Source organism: Schistocerca serialis, chromosome 1 (genome assembly GCF_023864345.2).
Source record: "Schistocerca serialis cubense isolate TAMUIC-IGC-003099 chromosome 1, iqSchSeri2.2, whole genome shotgun sequence".
NCBI lineage: Eukaryota > Metazoa > Arthropoda > Insecta > Orthoptera > Acrididae > Schistocerca > Schistocerca serialis.
Genome location: NC_064638.1, coordinates 607,853,319 through 607,878,342, shown reverse-complemented (window position 1 = coordinate 607,878,342; position 25,024 = coordinate 607,853,319). Strand labels below are relative to the sequence as shown.

The window sequence follows — 25,024 nt, the reverse complement described above, 5'->3', positions numbered from 1 at the left end:
ACGGGACTTAACTTCTGTGGTCATCAGTCCCCTAGAACTTAGAACTACTTAAACCTAACTAACCTAAAGACATCACATACATCCATGCCCGAGGCAGGATTCGAACCTGCGACCGTAGCAAAAAGATGATGATGATGATAATAATAATAATAATAATAATAATAATAATAATAATAATAATAATTATTATTATTATTATTATTATTATAAACAGTCTCTATGGATAAATGGAAATTATTTAAATTTATTCTTAGCACATTTATGCACAGAGAAAAGTAAAATCAGGATTTGTTTTAAGTCATATATTTAAGAAGAGATGACGAATGTTCAAATACTTTGAACACACATTTAAAAATGCAAACTTTTCAGCTGTAGAACAGTCACATCAAATGTACATTTGATTTAGTTCACATTTTAAACTATAGATACACAGTAGCACAGTAGTTGCAGAAAGTGATCTCTCTCTCTCTCACGATGATTATCCCATTTGTCTCATATATTTATATTTTACATGCATTAGTCTCATCACTTCCTGTAATAAAAAAAAGAAAAAAAGGATTACATTCACACAGTCAAAATACTTGATTGAGATGGACTGAAAATGAAGCAAAGTACGAAAAATAGTACTACATGCTTGACACTGTATTTATGACAGAAGTTCAGACTAAAAGACACCCCCCCCCCTCCCCCGCACACACACGACAGTATATACCACATAATGCGCAAAATCATTGCAGATGGTATGCACAGCTACAATCACTACGTCACCGTAACAAAATTAAGCATAACTGCGAAATGACGAAAATAAGAAGAAAAATGGTGAGCAGTCAGTGTAAAAAAGGAACACTCCCTGTTTGCAATGAAATCAGTGCATTTGGCTTGCAATGTCTTAGCTGTATGTGTATAGTCATTATGAACTGGGTGTCACGTCTCCATAAGGTTTCAGACACAGTGCCACACAGACACAATCTGGACCCTGATTTACGGTTTTGTATATTTTGAAGCAGTAGACATAGACAGTCTTCATACTGATATACTGAATATGACACAAAGATATGATCTATTAACAAGACAGGAACATACAACGTAAAATGCCTTTAGTAAGTCATAAAAACAAAAACACTGCCTTAAAGTAATATAATTACGTATTTTTTCCTGCAACCAGTCGTTGCTACAGTCTGGTGTGCCTTCTCCCCCATCCCTCAGACCTCATGATTGATCATCCTGTTTACTTATTCATTGAAATAAACAAGACTTTACAAAGAAATAAAAGATTGCATTTCAGAAATTCTTTTTTATATGATACACTTCAAATCATAAAAAACATAGCCCAAAGTCACACTGCCATCCTCCTTCACTGTTTCTCTGACAACCTACGCAAAGCCATAACAAGTGAAAGTACAACATCTCTTTAATAGGGAGACAGCTGTTTTCTTATTCTTCTCCATTCTGATTAAACACCCTATCTTCCCATTTCTTTCTGCCTTTCCACCAATTTTTGCTTGTCACGAAACTCCACACTGGCTGCCATACCCTTGTTATGCCAATGACCATTGGACCAATTTTTAGCATTAGCTTCATGCTTGCAAGAAAATTGTCTTGAGAGTGTATGACAGCCTAAAGAGTCGCAGTTTCCAGATGAAATCAAACAATGGAAAATCCAGGAAGGAATAATGATAATATTATGAAAAGAATAGATTCTTACTCACCATATAGAAGAGATGTGAGACTCAGACAGGCACTATAAAAGGACTGCTATACATTTAAGCTTTTGGACGGAAACTCTTCTTCGTAAGTAGAAAAGACGCACACATTCATGTAAGCACAAGTCACACACACATGGTTACTCTTTCTGGCCACTGAGCCTGGCCTCAGTCGCCAGATGGAGCAGGCATGTGTGTGAGAGTTGTGTTCGTGCGAATGTGTGTGTGTCTTTTCTACTTGAGAAGAAGGCCTTTTGGCCAAAAGCTTAAATGTATAACAGTCTTTTCATAGTTCCTGTCTGCGACTCAGCATCTTCTCTATATGGTGAGTAGCAATCTATCCTTTTCATAATATCATCATAGTTTGCAGATGAACTATTTTTTGGCCACCCAGAGCACTGCAGTGGCATATCCATTTATTGTGAAGCCAACAAAATTGAGATTTGAGCATAAACAAGTGGAATAATGCATTCTTCATAGAAGAATTCCTCCTTAGTTTGCAGAATTACTCACATCACTGATTCAACAGGAACGCCACGAAAGAGACTAGTTTGGTGATGTTGGTGGTGTCCTGGTTTTGGCATGCATCATGCTATATGGACATGAGGAGCTTCACTCCCACGTTGGCGGTTGGGGAAGTACTGTTAATGCCAAGAGATACAGAGAAATGAGATGCAACATTTTGAAGACCATAATGCCTGTCTGTGTCAAATTGTTTGGTGTGTATCTTCCATTATACAATTTCTTTCTAACTAAAAGTTTGGGCACTGGAGCATGCCAACTGATTTTTAGTGAGCATTACTATGTTCTGGAACCCGATGAATATCTTGCTCAGGATAAAGGCTTTCATTTCTGGATTACGCTCAAAATTTGCACGTAAGTATATTTCTGATAGCATATCATTCACTTTTCGCTCTTTTCAAAATTAGCAAAGAAACAATGAGCAATACACAACTCAAAGCATTCAGTAAAGGCCTCCATGCAATTGCATGCTGAGGTTGGCAGTATTGTACATGAGATAATTCAGGGCTGACCACTATTGGTGTTTGATACAGTTCAAAACAACCACCACTTAAAATTGCCATGGAAGTGTCTGCACCATACCAACTTTTGAACTTTAGCCAGCAGACAAATGTGCATATATCTTTGTTCCAAGATGCTAGGTCTCCCAGCTGAGTCCAACATTGCATTTCTCTATGTGTATCTAATACAGACCATTCTATTGCCCACAACTGACATGGCAGCTGAACACCAAGTACATTGATATGTCATTTCTTTTATGCACTTTTAATTTAGCAATCACGTTCATATATTAGCTTTCCAAATTGTGTTTCGCCAGATGATGTGCAAAATCAGGAATTGAAAATTGGTTACATTTTTGAAATTTATAAGTGGAAAATAAAGATTTCCAACTATATCTGATAAAATAGTTCATCTAGATACAAATCACTATGAAATAGTGTCTACTAGGCAATTTTGCATTACTGCAATCTGAGGCAGAATTCACATCTATAGGCACATTTATTGCAAGACGCAAATTTTTCAGGTCCCTAGCTATATACATTATTATAAGACACATTTGACATCTCCTTTTCTAATGTTTCTGTAGCCATAAACAGAACGATAGTCATGGAAGGCTGACTATCAACCACAAAAATGTTGTTCAGTTTTTTATGCATAACCTTGAATGTAATTTGTTGATCTGTAGACCACAGGTGTCCCAAATTCCATTCTAAATTAGGTGGTTAAGCTCCCCACCGTTACACTGGGCAAACAGGTGTCCTTTTGTGGAAAAGCATATTTGGTTTGGAGTATATATGACTTCTGGATCCGCCATTCAGCACACAGCTTTGATATAAGTTCAGTACGGTTTCATGATCTGGATCAATTATGATTCAACTTTTCAGGATGGTCTGTGTGAACAAGTACGCCACTCATGCTAGAGAGCAGCTGCACTTACAAATGCTATTTTAAAGGAGTCAGGATGAGAGTGAGTGTGAGAGAGAGAGAGAGAGAGAGAGAGAGAGAGAGAGGGGGGGGGGGATTGCTTCAACCTGTAATGTCACTGGAGAAGTTTGTTAGTCATAACTTGTAAAGAGTGGGAGGCTAACGTTTCTCAAAATCTGATACTGTAGATGCTTATTCAGGATGAATCCCAAAAAAATTTACGCATCCTGTTCAGTTAGAAGCAACAGGCTTAAAACATAATCTGAGCAAAGTACATTTTTTTTCATGAAAATACAAAATATTTTGGTAACATCTGTAACGATGGATGAAACTAACAAATGACTAGCTAACAGCTAGAGAGAAAATTCACAGTGGTGCAATTTGAAGGAAGTGCAACATTTTGTGGTAAAAAGTGTATTACTATTACAAGATCACACCAAATACCTAGCCAGCTTCTTGCTCTTAAGCAACAGAAAAAGAAAGGTATAATGTTCCTTGGACATGATATTGCAAAACAATGCTCTTGATACTAAAGGTCAGATTCAAATCAATAAGAACCACATACAAATAGAATGTTTGGTGCTGGTGACAGACACATTACTGTATGGCATGGGAACTAATTGCCTCTTAAGATTCCCAATGGATTTGAATGGCCCATCACATACAAATGAAAAACACTAAATGCAGCTCGTGTAAAGTAAAAATTGAGAAAGAAGTATTAGCAACTGTTAACAACATTTATAAGTTTCATCTTGTCACAGATCATCACCCATTATTAATTTCTTTTGAGTTCCAGAAAACGTGGTCAAATGATAACAGATGTGGGTAATATCTTGAGTTCTTTTAATTATGACACACAGTTAGAACTGCTACCAAAAATGAAAACACAGATGCTCTATCAAGGTCACCAACTGGACCTAACACAAAGATGTACTGTCAAGAAAAACTGTAATTCCACTTGGCCATTCATATATAAGAGACGTCACATGCAGTTCCTACAATGAGCCAACCACTCTGGCAGCTGCCACTGTGGAAAAAATCAACAGTCATGCAGCAGTTATGGACAGAATATCTACATCCACATAAGCAATATTTCTGCTGGCAATAAGACATAACCAGGAATATGAAGTTTGAGGTTTTCCAATGAAACTGGACAGCAAAGAATTGGAAGATCAGTTGAAATGAGGTTATAATATGAATTTCAACAAAAGTAAAACATGGGTAATGGAATGTAGGGGAACTAAATCAGATGATTCCAAGAGAATAAGATTCAAAAATGAGACACCAAAAGTAGTAGACGAGTTTTGCTGTGAGGCAGAAAATTAACTGACAGTGGATGAAGCAGAAAGGGTAGTAAGGTCCAGGCTGGTAATTACAAGAAAAGTGTTTCCAAAAAAAGAAATTTTTTGACTTCAAATAAAAATGTAAGTGTTAACAAGTCTTTTGCAAAAATATCTATCCTGAGTGTAGCCTTATATACAGGGCCATTTTTTCCACAGTGTACAAACTCTAGGGATTGAGCAATGAGAGGATACAGAACAAAAAAGGTCTAAAGAACTTTATGTCCGGAAATGTATGTTTCCATGCTACAAGCCATTTTTTTAGTCATGCATTATTACAGAGACTGCAGTCTAATACCCGCTGTACCATGCAACCACAGTTACAGTATGCATGGTTTCCAGCTAGAGTGTGGTACTGTTCCTCATACATCATGCCCTTTCCTGCCATAGTAATTGTTAATTGTGTCTCCGATTCGCTTCTCTTGTTGACTCATCTTGTAGTGGATGTGATACAGTGTTGTACACAATAGTTCCATATTCACATTGAGAGCTTTTCAACATGGTGTTTAATTACAGAAAGGCAAATGGCAACAGGCAGCAAGCAGCAAGGTTCTATAAGAAGACGTGTCTTCACCAACAACAACCACAGCTTTCAATTTTTGCAACAGTGTTTCACCATTTGTCTGAGACAGCGTCATTTCAGGAAGCAGGAAATCATGAAGGATGTACCCGAAACATTCAGACACCAGACTTGGAGGAAAATGTGATTAACACTGTGAAAGATGACCACCATGTCAGTACCAGGCAGTTGGCCCGCCAGTACAGGGTAAGGCAGACGACCGTGTGGAACATTCTCCATGACAATTATTACTAGCCTTATTACTTACAGTGTGTGCAGGACTTACTAGAAACAGACTTTCCACATCGGGAGCAGTTTTGTCACATGTTTCTTCACCAGGCAACCATGATTCTGGGATTTTTGTCACCCATCCTATTCACAGATGAGCCTCCCCCCCCCTCCCCCCCCAAACTTTTGTAACAGTCATATGTGGGATAGCATACAGAACCCACACGGTATGGTGACAGAAAATCATCAACATCGGTGCAGCCCGAATGTGGGGGCTGGGATAATTGGCAACCACATTTTGGGACCAGTCTTCCTTTCACATCACCTAACAGGCCAGAATTATAAGCTTTTCTTGCATGTGACTTTGCGTATTCTGCTGGAAGAAGTGCCACTGGTAATTCAAAGGATTATGTGGCTGCTACATGACTTTGCTCCAGAACACATCACTGTCAATGTCCGGACACATCCTAATCGTGTCTTCCCCGTTGATGGATCAGATGACGGGGTCCAGTTGCATGGCCTCCTCGCTCACCGGATATCAACCAGTGCGATTTCTTGTTACGGGGCCGTAACAAAATATCATCTATGTAGAGCTGATTCCAGATGTGGAGACACTCTATCAGGATAGTCATGCTGCCTTTGACACTGTTCAGATGCAGCCTGGCTGATGTGAACATGAGAGACACAATATGCTAAGGCATGTACACGCATGCATCGAGAGACATGGAAACTATTTTCAGCACATGCTGTAACTGTGGCTGCATGGTACAGCGCGTGTTTGACTGCAATTTTTGTAATAATGCACGATTGAATAAATGGTCTTTAGCACAGAAACCATGCATTTCTGAAAATAAGTTTATTAGATCTTTTTTGTTCTGTATCTTCTATTCGATCTGTCCCTAGAGTACGTACGCAGTACAAAACATCACCCTATAGAAGTGAAATGTGGATGATAAACAGTACAGACAAGAGAATAGAAGCTTTTGAGGTGTGGTGCTACAGAAGAGGACTGATGATTATATGGGTAGATTGAATAATAATAAATGAAAATATTACTGAATCAAATTAGAGACAAAAGAAATTTATAACACAAGGTAGCTGAAGGAAGGGATCCACTTGCTGCAGTTGAGGCTGTGTAAGAACATCCCAGACAGCTGCAGTGAGCTCAGCACAGCTGCTTCCCATGTCTACCTCAACCAGTCATGTAATGTCATGTTGTAAATATCTCTATGGCAATGCCTCAGTGCTGCCACAGCTCTATTAAAAGACCACTGTTTCACATGCAGTTGTTTGTACGTTACAGTTGAAAGCTGGCAACAACACTCGCACCCTTAAGGAAATCATCTGAAGCTGACTTGGCAATAGAATGTACATCCTGAGGCATGAGGGAATCAGTAATTTGGTAACAGAGAGTAGTGTGAGGGTAAAAATTATACAGGGAGACAAAGGTTTGACTACAGTAAGCAGGTTCAAATGGATGTAGGTTGCAGTAGTTATGCAGAAGTGAAGAGGTTTTACACACAGCACAGAATAGTGTGGAGAGCTGCATCAAAGCTATGTTTGCACTCAAGACAACTACCAAAACAGCAATAGCAATGCAATTTGTGTAACATCATTCAGTTGCAAGACAAATAAAGTACAAAAATAAAATGGGCAACAATATAAAACATAATGTTCTTACCGAGTCTGCATATCAGCACTATAACCTTTCCTCGGCCCTTGCTTTCATACGGTTGATAAACGCTTGTCCCTTACTTTTACGGAAATTTTCATACGGGTCATTGAGGTTAATGCCCACTCCTTTATACATATCCACTCGATCTCGAACCTGGAATGAATGACATCCATTAATGCATTGCAGCTGTGAAGTATAACAATTTCAGTTACTTCCACAATAATTTAGAAATATCAATACTTTCATCCTGGTTTTGAGGCCTAGAACTGACTTTATGAGAATGTGTATTTTAAGGTGCTCTATTGACCTGTTGTTAGTGTTGCAATCGTCATTTACAATGCATGTGATTGACAAGTTTCCCTTATATTACAATGAGAAAACTGGTCACTGTTTTAAAATGGCTAGGAAAACCCAACTAGTGAACATGCCAATACACAGAGATAACTGGCATTTCAAGGAGCAACCTCAAGACAAGCTATTACCTAGAATGAAATTTTCACTCTACAGCAGAGTATGCGCTGATATGAAACTTCCTGGAGAGCTTCTGTGAAGTTTGGAAGGTAGGAGACGAGGTACTGGTGGTATTAAAGCTGTGGGGATGGGGCGTGAGTCGTGCTTGGGTAACTCAGTTGGTACAGCACTTGCCCGTGAAAGGCAAAGGTCCTGAGTTCAAGTTTCGGTCCGGCACACAGTTTTTATCTGCCAGGAAGTTTCAAGCTATTACCTGTTTGAAAAACATCGATTGATATCAACAGTTTAAACAAGTAGTTTGCCATTATTTAAATTCAAGTGGAAAATATTCAAATTTTGTACTACATTACTAAAAGATATACAGGGTGTCCCAGCTATCTTGTCCACCCAAAATATCTCTGGAACAATAACAGATATTGGAAAAGGACTTTCACCGGTATCAATGTAGGGCTGGGGCCCATGAATGTACATATTTGGAAACATTCTAAAACGAAAGCATATGTGTTTTTTAACACAAACTTATGTTTTTTTAAATGGACCTCCTATATTTTTTCTTCAGCAATCCATAGCGTGACAAAGCACATAGACAATGGCGTTGATTGCATCGCAGTATTCCCATTACATCCCGAGATATTAAGACGCGAAGTTGATGCTTGAAACACCCGACATGCGCTGCTAGCGCACGTCCTGAGGCTCAGGCGAGAACCCCATGCTGCCCGTAATCGCGATGTGATTGACATGCGTAATCACACTTCCATACTTATCAAGAGGTCCGAAACGAATAATACGGTCTGCTGCCATCCTGCATTAACGTCGTACATTCCAGCAGGTATTTATCCCATAGGCTAGGGGTGATGCGGTTCTGAAACATATCTGTGTACCGCAACATTAGTCACAAAGTTAACTTCGCTTATTGTTAATCCGTTACTAAAAAGGTAATGCCGTTCAACGTTAAAACTTTACTTTACTGTAGATCTAGCGCAAGTGACAGTTAATCATTCACTCGTAATAGTAAAATTCATGTTGATGGTTTTAGTGAAACGAGCAAGTGGACTAAAAGTGCAAGAGGGAAACCATTATGTGCTTATGAGAGTTGATGGCAGCAGACCGTATTATTCGTTTCGGACCTCTTGATAAGTATGGAGGTGTGATTACACATGTCAATCACATCGCAATTACGGGCAGCATGGGGTTCACGCCTGAGCCTCAGGACGTGGGCTAGTAGCGCATGTCAGGTGTTTCAAGCATCAACTTCGCGTCTCAATATCTCGGGATGTAATGGGAATATTGCGATGCAATCAACGCCATTGTGTATGTGCTTTGTCACGCTATGGATTGCTGAAGAAAAAATATAGGAGGTCCATTTAAAAAAACATAAGTTTGTGTTAAAAAACACATATGCTTTCGTTTTAGAATGTTTCCAAATATGTACATTCATGGGCCACAGCCCTACATTGATACCGGTGAAAGTCGTTTTCCAATAGCTGTTATTGTTCCAGAGATATTTTGGGTGGACAAGATAGCTGAGACACCCTGTATTTTAATTCACCTTCTGGGGTGGCTCCACCTCAGAGTCTTCAACTAGAAGCCATGTTTGTGCAATATTAACAACTGTGTATGTCTAGCGGAGCTTCTTCACAGTAGTCCTTCTTATGTATCAGCTGTGGATTATGTAAAAGTCCAAATAATAATGGCCAAAATTGTCTCTTAGAATTCCAGGCACATTAATCAAGGTATCTGCAGGCTACTTCATACCTTTGGGGGCATAGATTTGTTTGACATGTGAGATGATTGGCAATGCAGAATACTACAAGGCCTACCTCGAAGATCATTTCCTTATCCCAATATGGATACCACACATACTACTGATTTTGAAAAATCTCTAATACTAACTGTTAAATTAATGGAATGTGCAGATAACATATTGAATTGAACTTAATTTTATTTGATCCTGTAGGATTACATGGTGTAATGTGAATGTACATGTAATATAGGACATATCAAAAATACAAAAACCTTCATTATCACATCCTTCCAAACCATTCTAACATCATTGATTATAATTAACAATGCTTACAAATTTAATGTGAACAGCACTCATCAACACTGTAAAATTCCTTTTCCACCGGGTAGTCTTTTAGGTTCTTTGAAAATTTAGTGTCATGTACGTTGTCACGCAGTTTTTTACGCAAACTTCTTAGTAATTTGGTACCTCAGTAGTGAGGTCCTTTTTCCAGCACTGTCAGTCAGTGAGGTATGCTTCATATGTCATTCTTCCTCTGTGTGTTGTGGGTGTGTACACTAGCATTTGTAGTACACTCTACACTATCTTTTGTGACATATAGTATAGTTTTATATATGTACAAGCAGGAAAAAGTTAAGATACGTAGTCTTTTGAAGCTGTTTCTGATCTTAATATGATTCTGACTGGCCCCCCCCCCCCCCCCTTAAAAAAATGTGAGTGCCCTTTTTATTTCTTGTATATTTGAATTTCCCCTCACTACCACTCCATGCCTTAGATACGGTTCAAAGAGTCCAGGGTATACTGTGCAGAGAAGCTGTTTGTTTTCATTCTGTGCTAGCTGCCTGATTATAAATATGATGGAGCTGAGTTTCTTACAGGCAGAATTAATTTGTTGTTTCCCATTCAGCTAGTTACCCACGGTAATACCTAAGAATCTAGTGGATTCTACCTCTTCTAGTCTCATCCACCTCTCTATTGCTCAATAGTTACGTTTCTTCAGGATACCTACCATAAACTACAAACTACATTGCTGGCCATTAAAACTGCAGCACAAGAAAGGATTGAAAAATAACAAAATTTGACTTATTGTGCATATACAATGTAGCAGGAAGAATACCTGATTAAATCTATAGACGATATGTGGCCTCAGCATATGATATTTAGTACACAGAGCAGCCACATCTGGCAGCAACAGTGGTTCTAACCTGTCTGGACACCGAGTTGAAGTGAGCTCAGATGACAGATACAGGTACGTCATTCCATGTTGCATGGCAGATACAGGTATGTCATTCCATGCTGCTTCAGTTCTATGCCCGCGTTCATCAACCATAGCGGCTCACAAATGGTGGCATGACTGTCTCTTGGCAACCCACAAACAGATGTTTTCGAGGTGAGAAATCTGGAGAATGTGCAGGTAAGGGCAACAGTCAAACACATACTGTATCAAGATACATTAATACTGCATGCGGGTCGTATGTCTTCTTTTATCTCATTGAAAGATGACATCACGGGCACCTCAAAGGTAGGGCACTGCTACCAGCTTAAGAAGTTAGAAATGTAACACCTGATGCCCAAATACCAGCTATGTGAAACAGAGGTGATTGTGTTGTGTACCCGAGGGCACATCTTACCATCGCGGCAGGTGCTGGGCTATGATGGTGGTGGCTGCAGTACGCCACAGTTCTTTCTCCCCAGAGCCTCTACACATGGATATGTCTATCATGGCGTTGTACAGAAATCCTAACCTAGACTCATCAGAAAAGACAATGTGTCCAGAGTTGTTGACAAGCACAGCACTGTTGGTGTGCCATTCTCTGCTGCTGTGCCACGGGAAGCCACTACAATGGTCACTATGCTGACAGCCCATGATATTTCAGATGCCTTCGCACTGTCTACGTGGATACTTATCTCGTTGCAAAAAAATGTATTTCCTGACTCAAGTACATGACACAGCTCTATGATCCCACACAGCTGAATAAATTATATATGTATGTCCTCTTGGGTACTTAGTTGTGTAGGACCACTGAGATCCTAAACGGTGTCGTGTATGACCCTCTTGAATCCATCAGCAAAACATTCTGGTGGATGTTTCTCCTTCTTACACGAGGTTTAAGTGGTTATTCTCACAAACAAATGACATTTAAATGTTGTTTCTGAAAGAGAAATCCAAGGCATAATGTTTCCTTCAATTCAGAACATAGATAGTATTACTACTTTCTGTGTATTACTACTTTCTGTGTTTGTGATGCAATGCTAATCATTTGCATATCCAAGCATGGAGTACACTTCGCAGAAATTTGAATTTGTTGCATGCAGTCTTCATGGTGCTGTGATTATACTGGTCAGTGATGCAGGACATGCCATTCTGGGAATGAGATGTCCCACTTCCGTACTCTCCATTGACTGATGAAGGTCATATTTGAGTTCAGGTAGTAAATAAGAGGACAATTACTCCACTTTTGGGGGTGCTTTATGGTCTGTGCAGATCGGAGTTATACTGATCTTGCACTCTCAGTGATGTGGGCTCAAATGAGCATTTCTACCAGCTGGGTGAAGTCATCTGCTCTGTGGTCCTGCAGGTGTAGGACACAGAGAGAATGTGATCTCCATGTGTCAAAGAAATGCCCGCCAGTGAACAAATGATGTTGAAATAGCTTTGTACATGTTGTTAGTGTCTTAATGGACTCTGATAAACATACATATTCTTGTACAACTAAAATATATGTAAATGTAGTCGATCTGTCCTCACCTAGAATTGTATATCATAGACAATACATCGAGTTTATACTATCTTGGTGTGTTATTCCAATGGATATATCAAACAGCAGAAAGCTCTTTCAGCACCTTTCAATGCAAAAGGAGAAATAGTCCACTGAGAAGAGCTGATCCACTGTTAAAGGGGCACTGATTTGCAGGACTCTTTCAACATAAGAAATACTGTGACCGACAAACATTTTGCAAGTACTCTGAAAAATTAACCTATGAAAATTACACGGATCGACTAATGAATTGTTTTACTTACCAACATCTGTCACAACATTAGGAAAAGTAGGAAGTAACACTTTATCAATAGTGTAGATCATGCTGTAATAGTGCCTTATGGTTAGAAATCTAAAGAAGTGCTGTTTTACTTGAAAACGTGTACACCACATTTCTCTGTAGGTGAAACTGGAGAAACCACACATCAGAAACCATGGCTGTCCACTTCCTGGGATTAATCTACAACTAATGATATTATCAGAAATTTTCATCAAGGCTTAGAACAAATGATGAATATTGCTCGTACTTGGTGAGGTACCCATGCTGCAACAATGCTCACCTTGCACTGATCACTTCTGCTTCTTCAGTTGTGTTATGGTGCCATGTTTTACTGCAGTGGTATCAAATTAGCACTCACTAAATCAGACAGACTATAGTATTACTATATCTGCACTGGGGTGGTGCCTTCAACATTGACCAGTGCTCTGTCTTGGAAGCTGCAGAACTATGTCTTCATATACGGTGCCAACTCCTGACAGATAAATTTATGTTGCAAAGACTTCAAATTTTTGAACTGCAGCTGGACAGAAATCAATAAACCTAAAGATGCTTCTTCACACCATCAATCATTTCTCTATTCCCACTGAATAGGAACCATTGCTCAATAGGACCACTTCCTTGATACATAGTCTGCTAGTTAAACATCACATCACAATTCCTTTTCCTCAGCTAATAGTTTCATTCACAACTACTGTGCAAATGCAGTGGCCAAATTCAATCAAAATATTCAGTGACGGGTTAAAGATAACTGACTTCTCACATGCAAGCATTGTCCATTCATTAATCTTATGAACAAAATGCAGAGGATAGTTGAGTTATAATGTTATGGAATATCAGTGAACTTTTTCCTGGCTGCCACTGAATCAAGGCCTTCATTGAAATGAGTATGTGGCTTTCCTTAAAAATGAAGCAGGCACATATTTATCCTCCAACTCAATGGATCCCATCAAACCCGAAGTGAGGGCATGTAATGCAGGAAAAGAAGAATGTGGTTTACAGTAGACTATACCTATGATTAGATTAGATATACTTCTTGTTTCAGATATCCATGGTATGGAGATTCTCTAGGATGTATGACACATCACAGGGTAAGAATAGATAATCAATACGATAGTAATAGTAACAACAACAACAACAACTTCCACAAAATTTAAGTGAAATGCTCTTTATGGATGTGGGAATCCATCGTCAAGCTGAAAATCAGTGTACAACACTTACTTACATTGTTCGCATTACTGCACTATATGTGAACATAAGTCCATTTTACATAACATCTCATGTTATTTGATATTATTAATAATATGAGGGTAAGCTGAAAAGTAATGCACACATTTTTGCAGAACATGAGCTAAATGACCTTGAGAAATGTGCCAGGTGGCATATGGGAGGTAAGTTTCCTCTCTAGATGCAGCTGAAGCTTGAATGTGTTGCATTCATCCAGTTTATTTTCAGTATCAGAAGTTCTAGTGCTATGCCAATGCGAGTTAAACAGGGTGTTGTTAACAAATTTTTAACTGCTGAAAAACTCACTTCTCGTGAGACTCATAATTGTTTAAAGGCTGCTTATAGTGAAAATGCTATTGATAGGTCTACTGTAAATTGATGAGTGATAAAATTTCATGGTTGTGAGCCTGGAAAAGCCATGACTGGCAATGAAACACAAAGCCAACATTCGACCACTGCCAAATAATAAGCATTACAAACTCTTCGACAACTTGGTTAAAAATAACCAGCGAATCACTTGAAAACGTATTGTGAACCATATTTTAATATCCAATAAATCTGTTGGCTTCATTAGTGAACAATCTCCTCATGCAAAGAAGTTCAAAACACAACCACCCACAAAAAGAATTCTTTTGACTATGCTTTAGGATGCTCACTGAGTCAATGTGACTGATTATCTGGTACAAGAGGCAATAGTACATTCTTGTTGGTATATGGAGACTTGGAACCATGTCCAACACTGGGTTTATCATGTTACAGGCAGCCTGGTGCCAATAATCTTCCAATGTAATAATGCTCATCCACACCCCTCACATGGAACTGAAGAGGCTCTGTAAAACCTGAAGTTTGAACCAATTCCACACCCTCCTTACTCCCCCAATCTTGCACCTTGTGATTTTTTTCCCTTCTTCTACTCAAGAGACCTCAAAGGTATTCATTACATCTTGGATGATGAAGAGAAGGCAGCTGTCAAGTCATGGATTCAAGTAAAGTCAGAAGTACTTTTCAGTGATGGAGTGGGGGGGGGGGGGGACCCACTTCGTACACAATGGGAGAAATGTGCTAGTCTTAATGGTGACTATGTTGGGGGGAGGGGGGGGGGGGGGGGGGGAATTAAAGCTTAAATTGTAAATTTGTTGTAAGGTCTTATAGGACCAAACTGATGAGGTCATCAGTCCCTAAGCCTACACCCTACTTAATCTAACTTAAACTAATTTACACTAAGGACATCACACACACCCATGCCCGTGGGAGGACTCGAACCTCTGATGCGGCGAGCTGCACGGAGTGTGACAACGCACCTCCTACCGCGCGGCTTTTGAAACTTAAGAAGTGTGCTTAAATGTACAGTACTTTTTGCCCTATCTTCCTAATTGTTTTTGCTCGTGTCCTACATGCCTGTGTGCATTACTTTTCTGTCTAACTTTACATACAATATCAGTCCCGTTAACTAAGAAGTTTGTCAATGGAATAAAAAGAGATGACTACAAAAAGTGCTTTAGGATCATATCAAACTGAAATTTATTTGTATTTGAACATTTTACGGCTGCTGGCAAGTTGTGCCTGAATAATGGACACTTTTCTACAATAAAATATCTGACTTTAAGAAGATTACTCCTATTTCTGGTACTTGTTCCATGACCTGAACTTTTAGTATGAAAAATAGATAATTATGACAATATACAAATATATTGGAAACAATAGTTAGAATCCCCAGTTCCTTGAAAAGGTTTTTGTTCACACCACAAATAAGCTGTGTCCACACCGGTCATGCAAAACCATGGAAAGAAATTTGGTGCAGTGCAGCAGGGCACAAGTGGATGTCAAAACACGTTGCACTGAGCGAAAATAAACAAGTTCTACACTACATCGGTATAGCAAAGGAAATGAAGTGTTTGTACCAGGCTCTGTTTGGACAGAGTTTCTCATTTTCCACTGTTACTGACACATGTGCAAGCACACTGGAACATTGCTGAGAACCTACAAACACTCTGCTCCATTCTGCACAGTTCTGTGCTGATCTGCATCACACGGTGATGCGTGACGTGGTGCGTTCAGGTAAGGATGCAGCTTTACATACTTTTGGATCCGTGTAACTTTAGCCAGCTTAATGAGCTACCCAAATAAGTAATCTTAAATGGCATTACGGAATTAAATTAAGTGACATATGCTGGCTCTTATTTTTATACAACCTGTGTCTGACAACATTTCACATTATGAATGAAGATCTGTTCAGGAACCTCGGTCATTCTGTGGTTGGTTCTCCCAATTATTGTTGTCACTGTGATCTTCAGTCTGAAGACTGATTTGATGCAGTTCTCCAAGCAACTCTATCTTGTGCTAGCAACCTGCATCCTTCTGTATTTGCTTACTGTATTCACCTCTCAGTCTCTCTCTAGGATTTTTACCCCCCCTCCCCCTTTCCCATCAATAGTAAATTGGTGAGCTCTTGCTTTAGAATGTGTCCTATCAACTGATTCCTTCATTAAGTCAATTTGTGCCACAAATTTCTTATCTACCTAATTGTTTTCAGTACCTCCTCATTAGTTACACACTCTACAAATCTAATCTTCAGGATTCTCCTGTAGCAACAGATTTAAAAATTTTCTATTCTCTTCTTACCTGATCTGTTTTATCACCCATATTGTACTTCCATACAAGATTACACTCCAGACAAATACCTTCAGAAAGGACTTCCTAACATTTAAAAATATATTTGATATTAACAAATTTCTCTTCTTCAGAAAGGCTTTCCTTGCCACTGCCAGTCTACATTTTATATACACTCTACATCAGACATCCTCAGTAATTTTACAGTCCAAATAGCAGTACTAAAATATAGTTAAACTACAATTCCACATCTCACATTTCTCATGATTATATTACTTACATTAAAGGTGCTACTGCATAGGTGGAATGGCCAGAAAGAAAAAATTATCATTTAATATCTTGTTGATGTTGAGGCCATTAAAGAGAGAGCACAGGTTTGGATTCGGCACAGGCGGTGAAAGAAATTAGCTGTGTTTTAGCAAAGCATTCACCTCAACTAATTTAAGGAAACTGTAGGAAACTCAAACCTAGATGGCTGGGCAAGATTTTTTCTCCTGCTCCTCCCAAATAAAACCTCAGTGGGCGAACTATCGTGCCACCTTGCTTTGTGAATAGTTAAAAAACTAGGGTTGTCATCACTGTAAACTTCAATAACAGACATTTCAAATCAAAAGGTTAATCTGATCAATGTCAGTAGAGAAGTACCAGTAATTAAGAATGGGATGTTAAACAATGAACAATGTAATAGATGAGGTTTGAAATCTAGAAACTTTTATTTCTGTTGACATGTTAATATGTTGTGCTACAATGTTTCGTGTTGCAGACGTGACTGTACTTAGTCCTAAGATAATTTGGTTTTATTTTTTAAAATGTTTTACTTCCGTGACAATTCCACTACTACCCGGTACACAGATTATTCCAAATTAGGAACATTGTTGGCAAAATTTGTATGGCATTCCATAGGGAATTTCATTCGTATTAAAAGGGTATCATATTTTGGGAATTTATTCTACTTGAATGAAGTATATTTGGTACAACAACATTCAAGCTCAGTGCAAGTGTGACTACATTTGACTTAGATTTTACTATCTACTAGCAAAACTGGCAATGCTTCACAATTTTTAAATATATATGGGAACATATATATGGAAGCCACGTGGCAGAAATTAATGAATCAGGCAAGACTTGGTATGATGAAGCACATGACATGCAGTATAATCAGTTTACAAAATGAGAATGTTTTCTTATTCAGTGTTACTAGCAATACACCAATGGACTTCTTTAGGCTATGATTTACAGATGACATATTCCAGTATCTAGCTGATGAAACAAACAAAATTGTGAATATATTTCTGAGCGATAATGCAAAGAATGCGTCTAGGATTTGTAGCTGGAAACCTGTTAGTATTGACAAAATATTTGCATTCTTGGGTATTACATTATGTACCTGTAAAGTGAAATATATCTGATTACAAGACTACTGGAAGAAAGATACTCTGTTTCAAAAAAGAGTAATAGTGGTGAGTATGAACAGTGACACAGATACGATCATCTTACATTCATTACAGTTTGATAATAATTCAGAGCTACGACATGCAAAGCTAGATATTCAGTTATACAAAATATGACCTAAACTAAATTATTTTAACAACAGAATGTACCGAGTGCATTATGCAGGAAGAGACCTAAATCACTAATTCTTTGGAGAGGTAGACTGCCATTTAAGACTCTATATTCAAAACAAAAGGCCTAAATGTGACACTAAAATGTACATTCTGAAAAATCTGAATGCTTTTATAAATAAGTGCACTGTGTACACAAGGATGTTTGATGATATGAATGGGAAGTCCCATGTTGAAAAAGTCTTTCTACACTTTTTACAAAAGAAGCTATCTGTTAGACATCATAATCACACAGGTAATTATTACAATAGCTCTGTACTAGTTAAAATCTTATTGAATATTAAAAAAAGACATGGCACTTAGACAGTATGGTTAAATGGAAGGAACACTTCTAAAAAAGTTGTATCTGCAAAAATGGGCAAAGGAAATACAATTTTTGCTATAAGCAAAGCATAACGATGAGAAAATGGAAGGACAGACAAGAGGTTGGTTAAATTTCCATGGAATTTCACAATAAAATGATACAAGTGATGAATTCACACCAACAAATTATCTACAAACCATTGCCAACTGTCAAAAATAATTTGTGTATTTATGGGACTTATAGGCAGGACCAGGCACTGTCATATTATTTACGTGAACTAAACATGGACAGCTGGCCTAAAAACAGTTCTTCCATGTAACAGACACACTACTTTTCAGCCTGCATTACCTACACACATATACTTGGGGAGTAAAATTATGCTTTACGAAAACTGAATAAAAACAGTTAAGAGACTACTTATTCCAATGGAAGTTCCAAGAGAGATGAGAAAGAGATCTCTTAATAAAATAGACATTGTGCAGAAGCAAGTACCAACTGATGGGAAAATGCTAGTCATGAGTAAGTGTAAAGTGGGTCAAACAGAGCAAAGCATATTATCATGAAAAACCATTTCTGAGGCTACAACAATACTGGATACTGTTTCAACTACTGTGCAATTACATGTGATTAGTGAGCATTTTGTTTATAATGGAAATTGTTAATATTTCCAGGCAGATTGATTTCTTTGATATGAGAATGTCTGAATGTTTTTTGTTTAATGATTTATAACTGTTTAGGTGCTTCCAAAGCCAGTTTTTTTCTTCTTCACTAAAGATGCACATTTGCTCATCATTCAAACTGCAGTGTCTTCATATTCACATATTCATATAAATCACAGGTGCTATTGAGTTTGTCCAAAATAATTCTTATGATGCTTACAAAGTTACACATGAGCAGAGTGCAACTAATGTCATGCATGTTAAATTAGATGTCAGTATTGCAGAAGTACAGAACACAAACTTCAAGATTTTGCTCGAGCACAATTCTGACTCACGCCACACACATTCTTACAAATTTCTACCTGGTAGGTTAACAGCGGATACTTAAACCTGCAGAAAGTGTGTTTACACAATTTACTGGGTTTATCTGTATAAATCGTGTTGACAAACTTTCAATCAGTGTTATGGCATATGGACATGGCTGCTGGGCTGAAGATTGCCCACAGACAAATTATTGTGTTGCCAAATAGCTTAACATAAGCCATGGTAACGCAATAGAATATGGTTCTAAAATGCATAAGACAATTATGAGATACTAAAAATTAAATACTGACACAACAAAGAAATGTCATTTTCAATCAGTCACTTATTTCAAGTGTGTACGTGGTGTCCGTTCTTTTGGACATGCTTGAAATAGCAGAAAACATTTTGATCGTGCAGCCACTACGAATCATCAAGACATAAAGGAATTAAAGACATTAGGTGCCATTGGGCATTGATTTATATCAATGAGGCAGGCCAAAAATTGGTGCCGGATCTATATTCCAACCCAGGTCTCCTGCTTACTAGGCAGATACACTGACTACTGCATCTTCCGGACACAGTGGTCACTGCAACGACATGACTACCCTAGCATGTCTCCTGGCAGACCCAAATTCTCAACTTATACTACACACTACTGATTAGTGCCCCTGTTCATTAGCCTCATTATTCTCAGCATCTCTTCGATTCCACTAAGAGTCCGAGCTCAGTATAAATCAATGTCCACTGGCAGTAACGCCTTTAATTCCTTTGTGTCTTGATTGATAGTGGCTGAAGGATCAAAATTGTGTCTATTCTTCTGGGCATGTCTGAAAGAATAGACACTAAATACAGATAATTGATGTGGAGATGGCCAATGATCCCTTCAATGTGGATGCACACCAACCCTGAAACCTTATGGGAATTGGTGAGATGCCGCGAGTAATGAGGCTAATGAGTTGGAGCACTAATCAATAGTGTGTGGTATAAGTTGAGAATTTGGGTCTGATGGGAGGCGTGCTAGGGTAGTTGATGTGGTTGTGGTGTCCACCATGTCTAGATGGTGCAGTGGTAAGTGCATCAACCTAGTAAGCAGGAAACCTGTGTTTGAAGCCTAGACCAGCACAAATTTTCAACTTGCTTCATTGATATACAATGTCCAATAGAAGCTAATGTCTTTCATTCCTTTGTTTCTTATTTGCTGTGTACAAGAAGTAATTTGAAACCAGAGACTGCCCTAGTCTACATCATACAGGAATAAGTGCATTACCTTGCTGCCCAAGGTGACATTGAAGTTACGTTAACCAGCTAATCCAGCACCAGTATTTAAAATTTATTGAGACAGTAATTTTGTTTTATAGTTTACATAAAAAACGTAGTGTGCAGAATCTTCATTTATTCACACACAAAAAGACCAACACAAACAATTAGTCATTCAATTTTTAAAATCACAAAAATATTTAAAACCTACTTTCTAAGCTTCAGCTTTTAAAATTTTTTGACAATGTCACTAATTTCAATTCAACTTGAAAGGAGGGCCCAACTGAGCAAATGAGTCGTAAGTGTTTAAAAGCACGTCACCCATGTATAACAGGTCTGTTGACAATGTTTAAATGTAAAATACAATTAGTAATATCACAGCTTTTAGTACAAATTAATAATTAGCTTAGTGACAGATTGTACATTCAGCCTTCGGTGCTCTCTGGAGTAGGTGCCCAGGTCAGCGCACCCCTTGCTTTAAATGGGTAAGGAGGATGAGTAAATTCTCTCTTCTTGGCAGGTTCCTTTTTTCTATCTACCATTTTTGGAAAAATTCTCAGTATGATCATGTATTTAAACAGATTTAAACCCAAAGGTTAGACTGAACACCAAATAGGTTTACTATGCACAATTCTGCTACATGTGGTATGAGCTGACCTCTCCCTTACCACTGAACTAACTAACGCAGTCATTTACAAGGGGATTACAGTTTAGTGTAGACTCTGAATCATGGTAAAATTTCATATTTTTCACATTAAAATAATATTGCAGCTATATGTAACAGAAAACGTCCTAGGCCTGACTGCGGACTGAACACTGGACCTCTCAATATGTAGTCTAACACAAACTTTTTACATGCCAAAGTTAATTTGTTACTTTATGAGATCTCCAGTGTACAACTGAATTTGCCTTTAAACATGTAATACAGTATCAACACACACATCATAATATGAAGAAGCTACAATATGTTTACCTTGGAGTGAGTATCAAACTTCACAAAAACACTAATGTCTGACATAATCAGAAACACACACACACACACACACACACACACACACACACACAGAGAGAGAGAGAGAGAGAGAGAGAGAGAGAGAGAGAGAGAGAGAGAGAGAGAGAGAGAGGTCTTACCTCACCACCTGAAATAGGTTGTTCAATGCCCTGTTCTTTGACACCCAAGCCCGCTCCACTCCAACCCATTTTACGTAACATTTGATGTCCTTTGTTACTTTCGTCCAGCTGACGCTGAGCTTCTGTTTTCGAATATGTTGAACCGCTAAAGAAAAATATTGATTATATAATGTTAACTTAAATATGTAAGTCCATACAATGAAACAAAAATTGTAAGACTAACTTAAGATCACTCTACAGTGTCAAAGAAGTTATAAAGTTATTTTACAGCTGGTATGCAACAACAGTAGACTACACTCAAAATACTGCTCACAAAGTAAAACTCAACCAATTTTTTCATCATGAACCATTATGTTAGAAGCTGTCTCCAATTATTACATTTGTTTAACACTTGCCTGCTATGAAATGCAAACAAACCTTTATGAGGGATTACAAAACTATATAGATGAACTAAATGAGTCTGTTAGCTTTTTTATATGGTAATGAGAAGTTCAGAGTAGAATACAAGTAACAGAAGGGGTAAAGATAGGCATCGGGAAGTCAACAGACATATAAATGAGACTGAAAAAGAAAAAAACTTGAGACACTTTCATTTCTGAAAAACAGCTTGTTATCAGAAGATGTGCTGCCATTCTGTCGAGATTATACAGTTTGCCAAAAATTCACAAAAAATGGTTAACACTGCAGTGTAAAGTGAGTAATTTGGGTGAGCCCATTTACAACTCGGCTAAGTAGCTAGGCACCTATTTGTAGCCCTCACACTGGAAAATGTGAACCCCATATTATTACCAAGTCAATGGTATTCATCAAGTGTTTGAAGTGTTTATGTCTTGAGTCCTCAATTTAGCTATAAGTTTTGATATAGTGTGCCTTTTTCCCTGGGTTCCTCTTGAAGAGCTCTTGATCGAAGTGGTAGTGGTAAGTTCCTATAGGACCAAAATGCTGAGGTCATCAGTCCCTAGGCTTACATACTACTTAATCTAACTTAAACTAACTTACACTATGGACAACACACACATCCATGCCCAAGGGTGGACTTGAACCTCCGACGGGGGGCGCCGTGCAAACTGTGGCAAGGTGCCCCTAGACCACGCGGCTACCCCACGTGGCTCTTCGTCTTAATTAGAGAAAAACCGGACATGGGAATGATGAAGTGGTTCACTGAACCTTCTGCCAGGCATTTAATTGTGAATTACAGAGTAGTCTTGTGGATGTGCCGATATGATCTAGAAGTAGAAAATTTGCCATTGTGTGCTGACACTGACTTGATCTTTTATTGAATGCCCACAACCATTTCTTTGATCACTTTAATTGCCTTCACCCAGCATCAAGTTTAAAATGGTGGACAGAAGAGATGGAAAGCTTCCCTTTCTGGAAAGGATGATGGGCCTCTGGGTCACAATGTTTATATAAACAGCAGTCAAATGAAAATGAGACAGATGGAAAAAAGTAAGTAAACTGTTTATATAAAGAAAAAAGCAGTCTTGGCTGCAGTATTAAATTTTTCAATTATTTCCCAATGACTCATTTCAGACTCACCAGATACCAGTCCCACATACTGTTCCTGCATTGTTGCTTCCTCACTGAATCCCCCCTAATGGCCTTACCATCAAATTACCCATCTCTGGCTGCCACCTCTCCTTCCACAATAACCTCCACCTGTTCAAATTCTGCCAATCCTTACTCTCACCAACATAGTCCTGCAAAACCACATCGACCAAGCCCAAACATCCTTGTAGTACCTCGGCTCCATCTGCAAGATTCTCTTGCTATGCAATCTTAAATTCCTGTAACCCATAACACACATTCAACCTCTTGCCCTGGAGGAACTTGAGCAACATGCACAATGCCACCTCAAAAAGCTCTCCATCCTGCTCACTTCCTGCTCCCACCTTGGAGTTCCAATAACCACCACCTCTACAACAAGCTCCAAACCTCCCCACACACCCTCATAGATGATAAACCCTGTCTCGCAGACCTACTACACTTATCCCACCTTCAAAAATTCCCTCCGACCGCCACACAGAATCCAGAACCTAAACAGACCTGCAACACTCTTATGAACCTTTCCTCCAGAAGCCTTAGCCCTACAGGAATATCAGCCCTTTCCAAAGGCTTCACCTTTTGCCCCACTCCCAAATTCAGTCATCTTGGACTTATTCCCCGGTCCCTACAGTGGAAACACTTTTTCTCCACCAAATCCACCAATCAGACTCAACCGAAGACCAATACTGAACCTTGCCTAACTCAGTTCACTCCTCCATCCAACCGTGATCCACCCCCACAGCCACCAAACCACCCCCTGTTAACTTTGTAGAATTTCTTAACCTCAAACCTCACCATCATTCCCCAAATTCCTCAATATGCAGAGTAACTTTACATTTGCAGAAAGAACCACAGTCCAACCATCTAAAAATTGATCCCGACCTTATTATCCTACCTGCAGACAAAGGCTCCACCACTGCTGTTCTGAACCGCAAGGATTACCTGGCAGAAGGACTCCACCAGTTGTCAGATACTTCCACCTACAAACCTTGCACCATTCCAGTAATCCAGCATGATCTCCAGTCATTATTCAAATCCTTAGGCCCATCCCAGAACTGCTCCCAGTGTCCATCTCTCAACTAACCCCTACCACTCCCTGCACTCCTACCTTCTACGTGATTCCTAAAGTTCATAAACCTAACCACCCAGGAAGCCCCATTGTGGCCAGTTACTGTGCCTCATAGATCAACACCTTCAACCTATTACCCACAACGTATCCTCTTATATACAAGATACCAACCATTTCCTCCACTGACTCTCCACAGTTCCTGTCCCTTTACCACATGGTGCCCTGCTCGTCACTATTGATGCCACCTCTCTGTCCACTAACATTCCTAATGCCCATGGCCTTACTGCTATGGAACACTACCTTTCCCAATGCCCGACAGACTCCAAACCAACAACCTCCTTCCTAGTCATCATGACTAACTATATCCTCACCCACAATTACTCCTCCTTTGAAGGCATTACCTACAAACAAATCCACAGTACGGCTATGGGCACCTGTGTGGCACCATCCTATGCCAACCTATTCATGGGCCATCCTAAAATTCCAGAATCCTAAACCCCTCACCTAGTTCAGATTCCTGATGACATCTTTGCTACCTGGATTGAAGGTGAGGACACCCTATTCACATTCCTCCAGAACCTCAACAAGTTCTCC

General features: G+C 38.9%; 1 protein-coding gene across 4 annotated transcripts in view; it reads right to left on the bottom strand.

Annotated features, from left to right (window-relative positions):
* Positions 1-287: 287 nt before the first annotated feature.
* The window catches only part of LOC126477483 (calcium homeostasis endoplasmic reticulum protein), a 352,133-nt gene continuing 327,396 nt past the window's right edge, over positions 288-25,024 (bottom strand). For all 4 annotated transcript variants that reach the window (XM_050103620.1, XM_050103623.1, XM_050103621.1 and 1 more), the window contains 3 exons: positions 21,817-21,961; positions 7,459-7,605; positions 288-532 (listed from right to left, as the gene is read on the bottom strand). In XM_050103620.1, the coding sequence (XP_049959577.1) occupies positions 7,477-7,605; positions 21,817-21,961 (274 nt within the window). In that variant the 3' untranslated portion in view covers positions 288-532; positions 7,459-7,476. The remainder of the gene's footprint in view (positions 533-7,458; positions 7,606-21,816; positions 21,962-25,024) is intronic.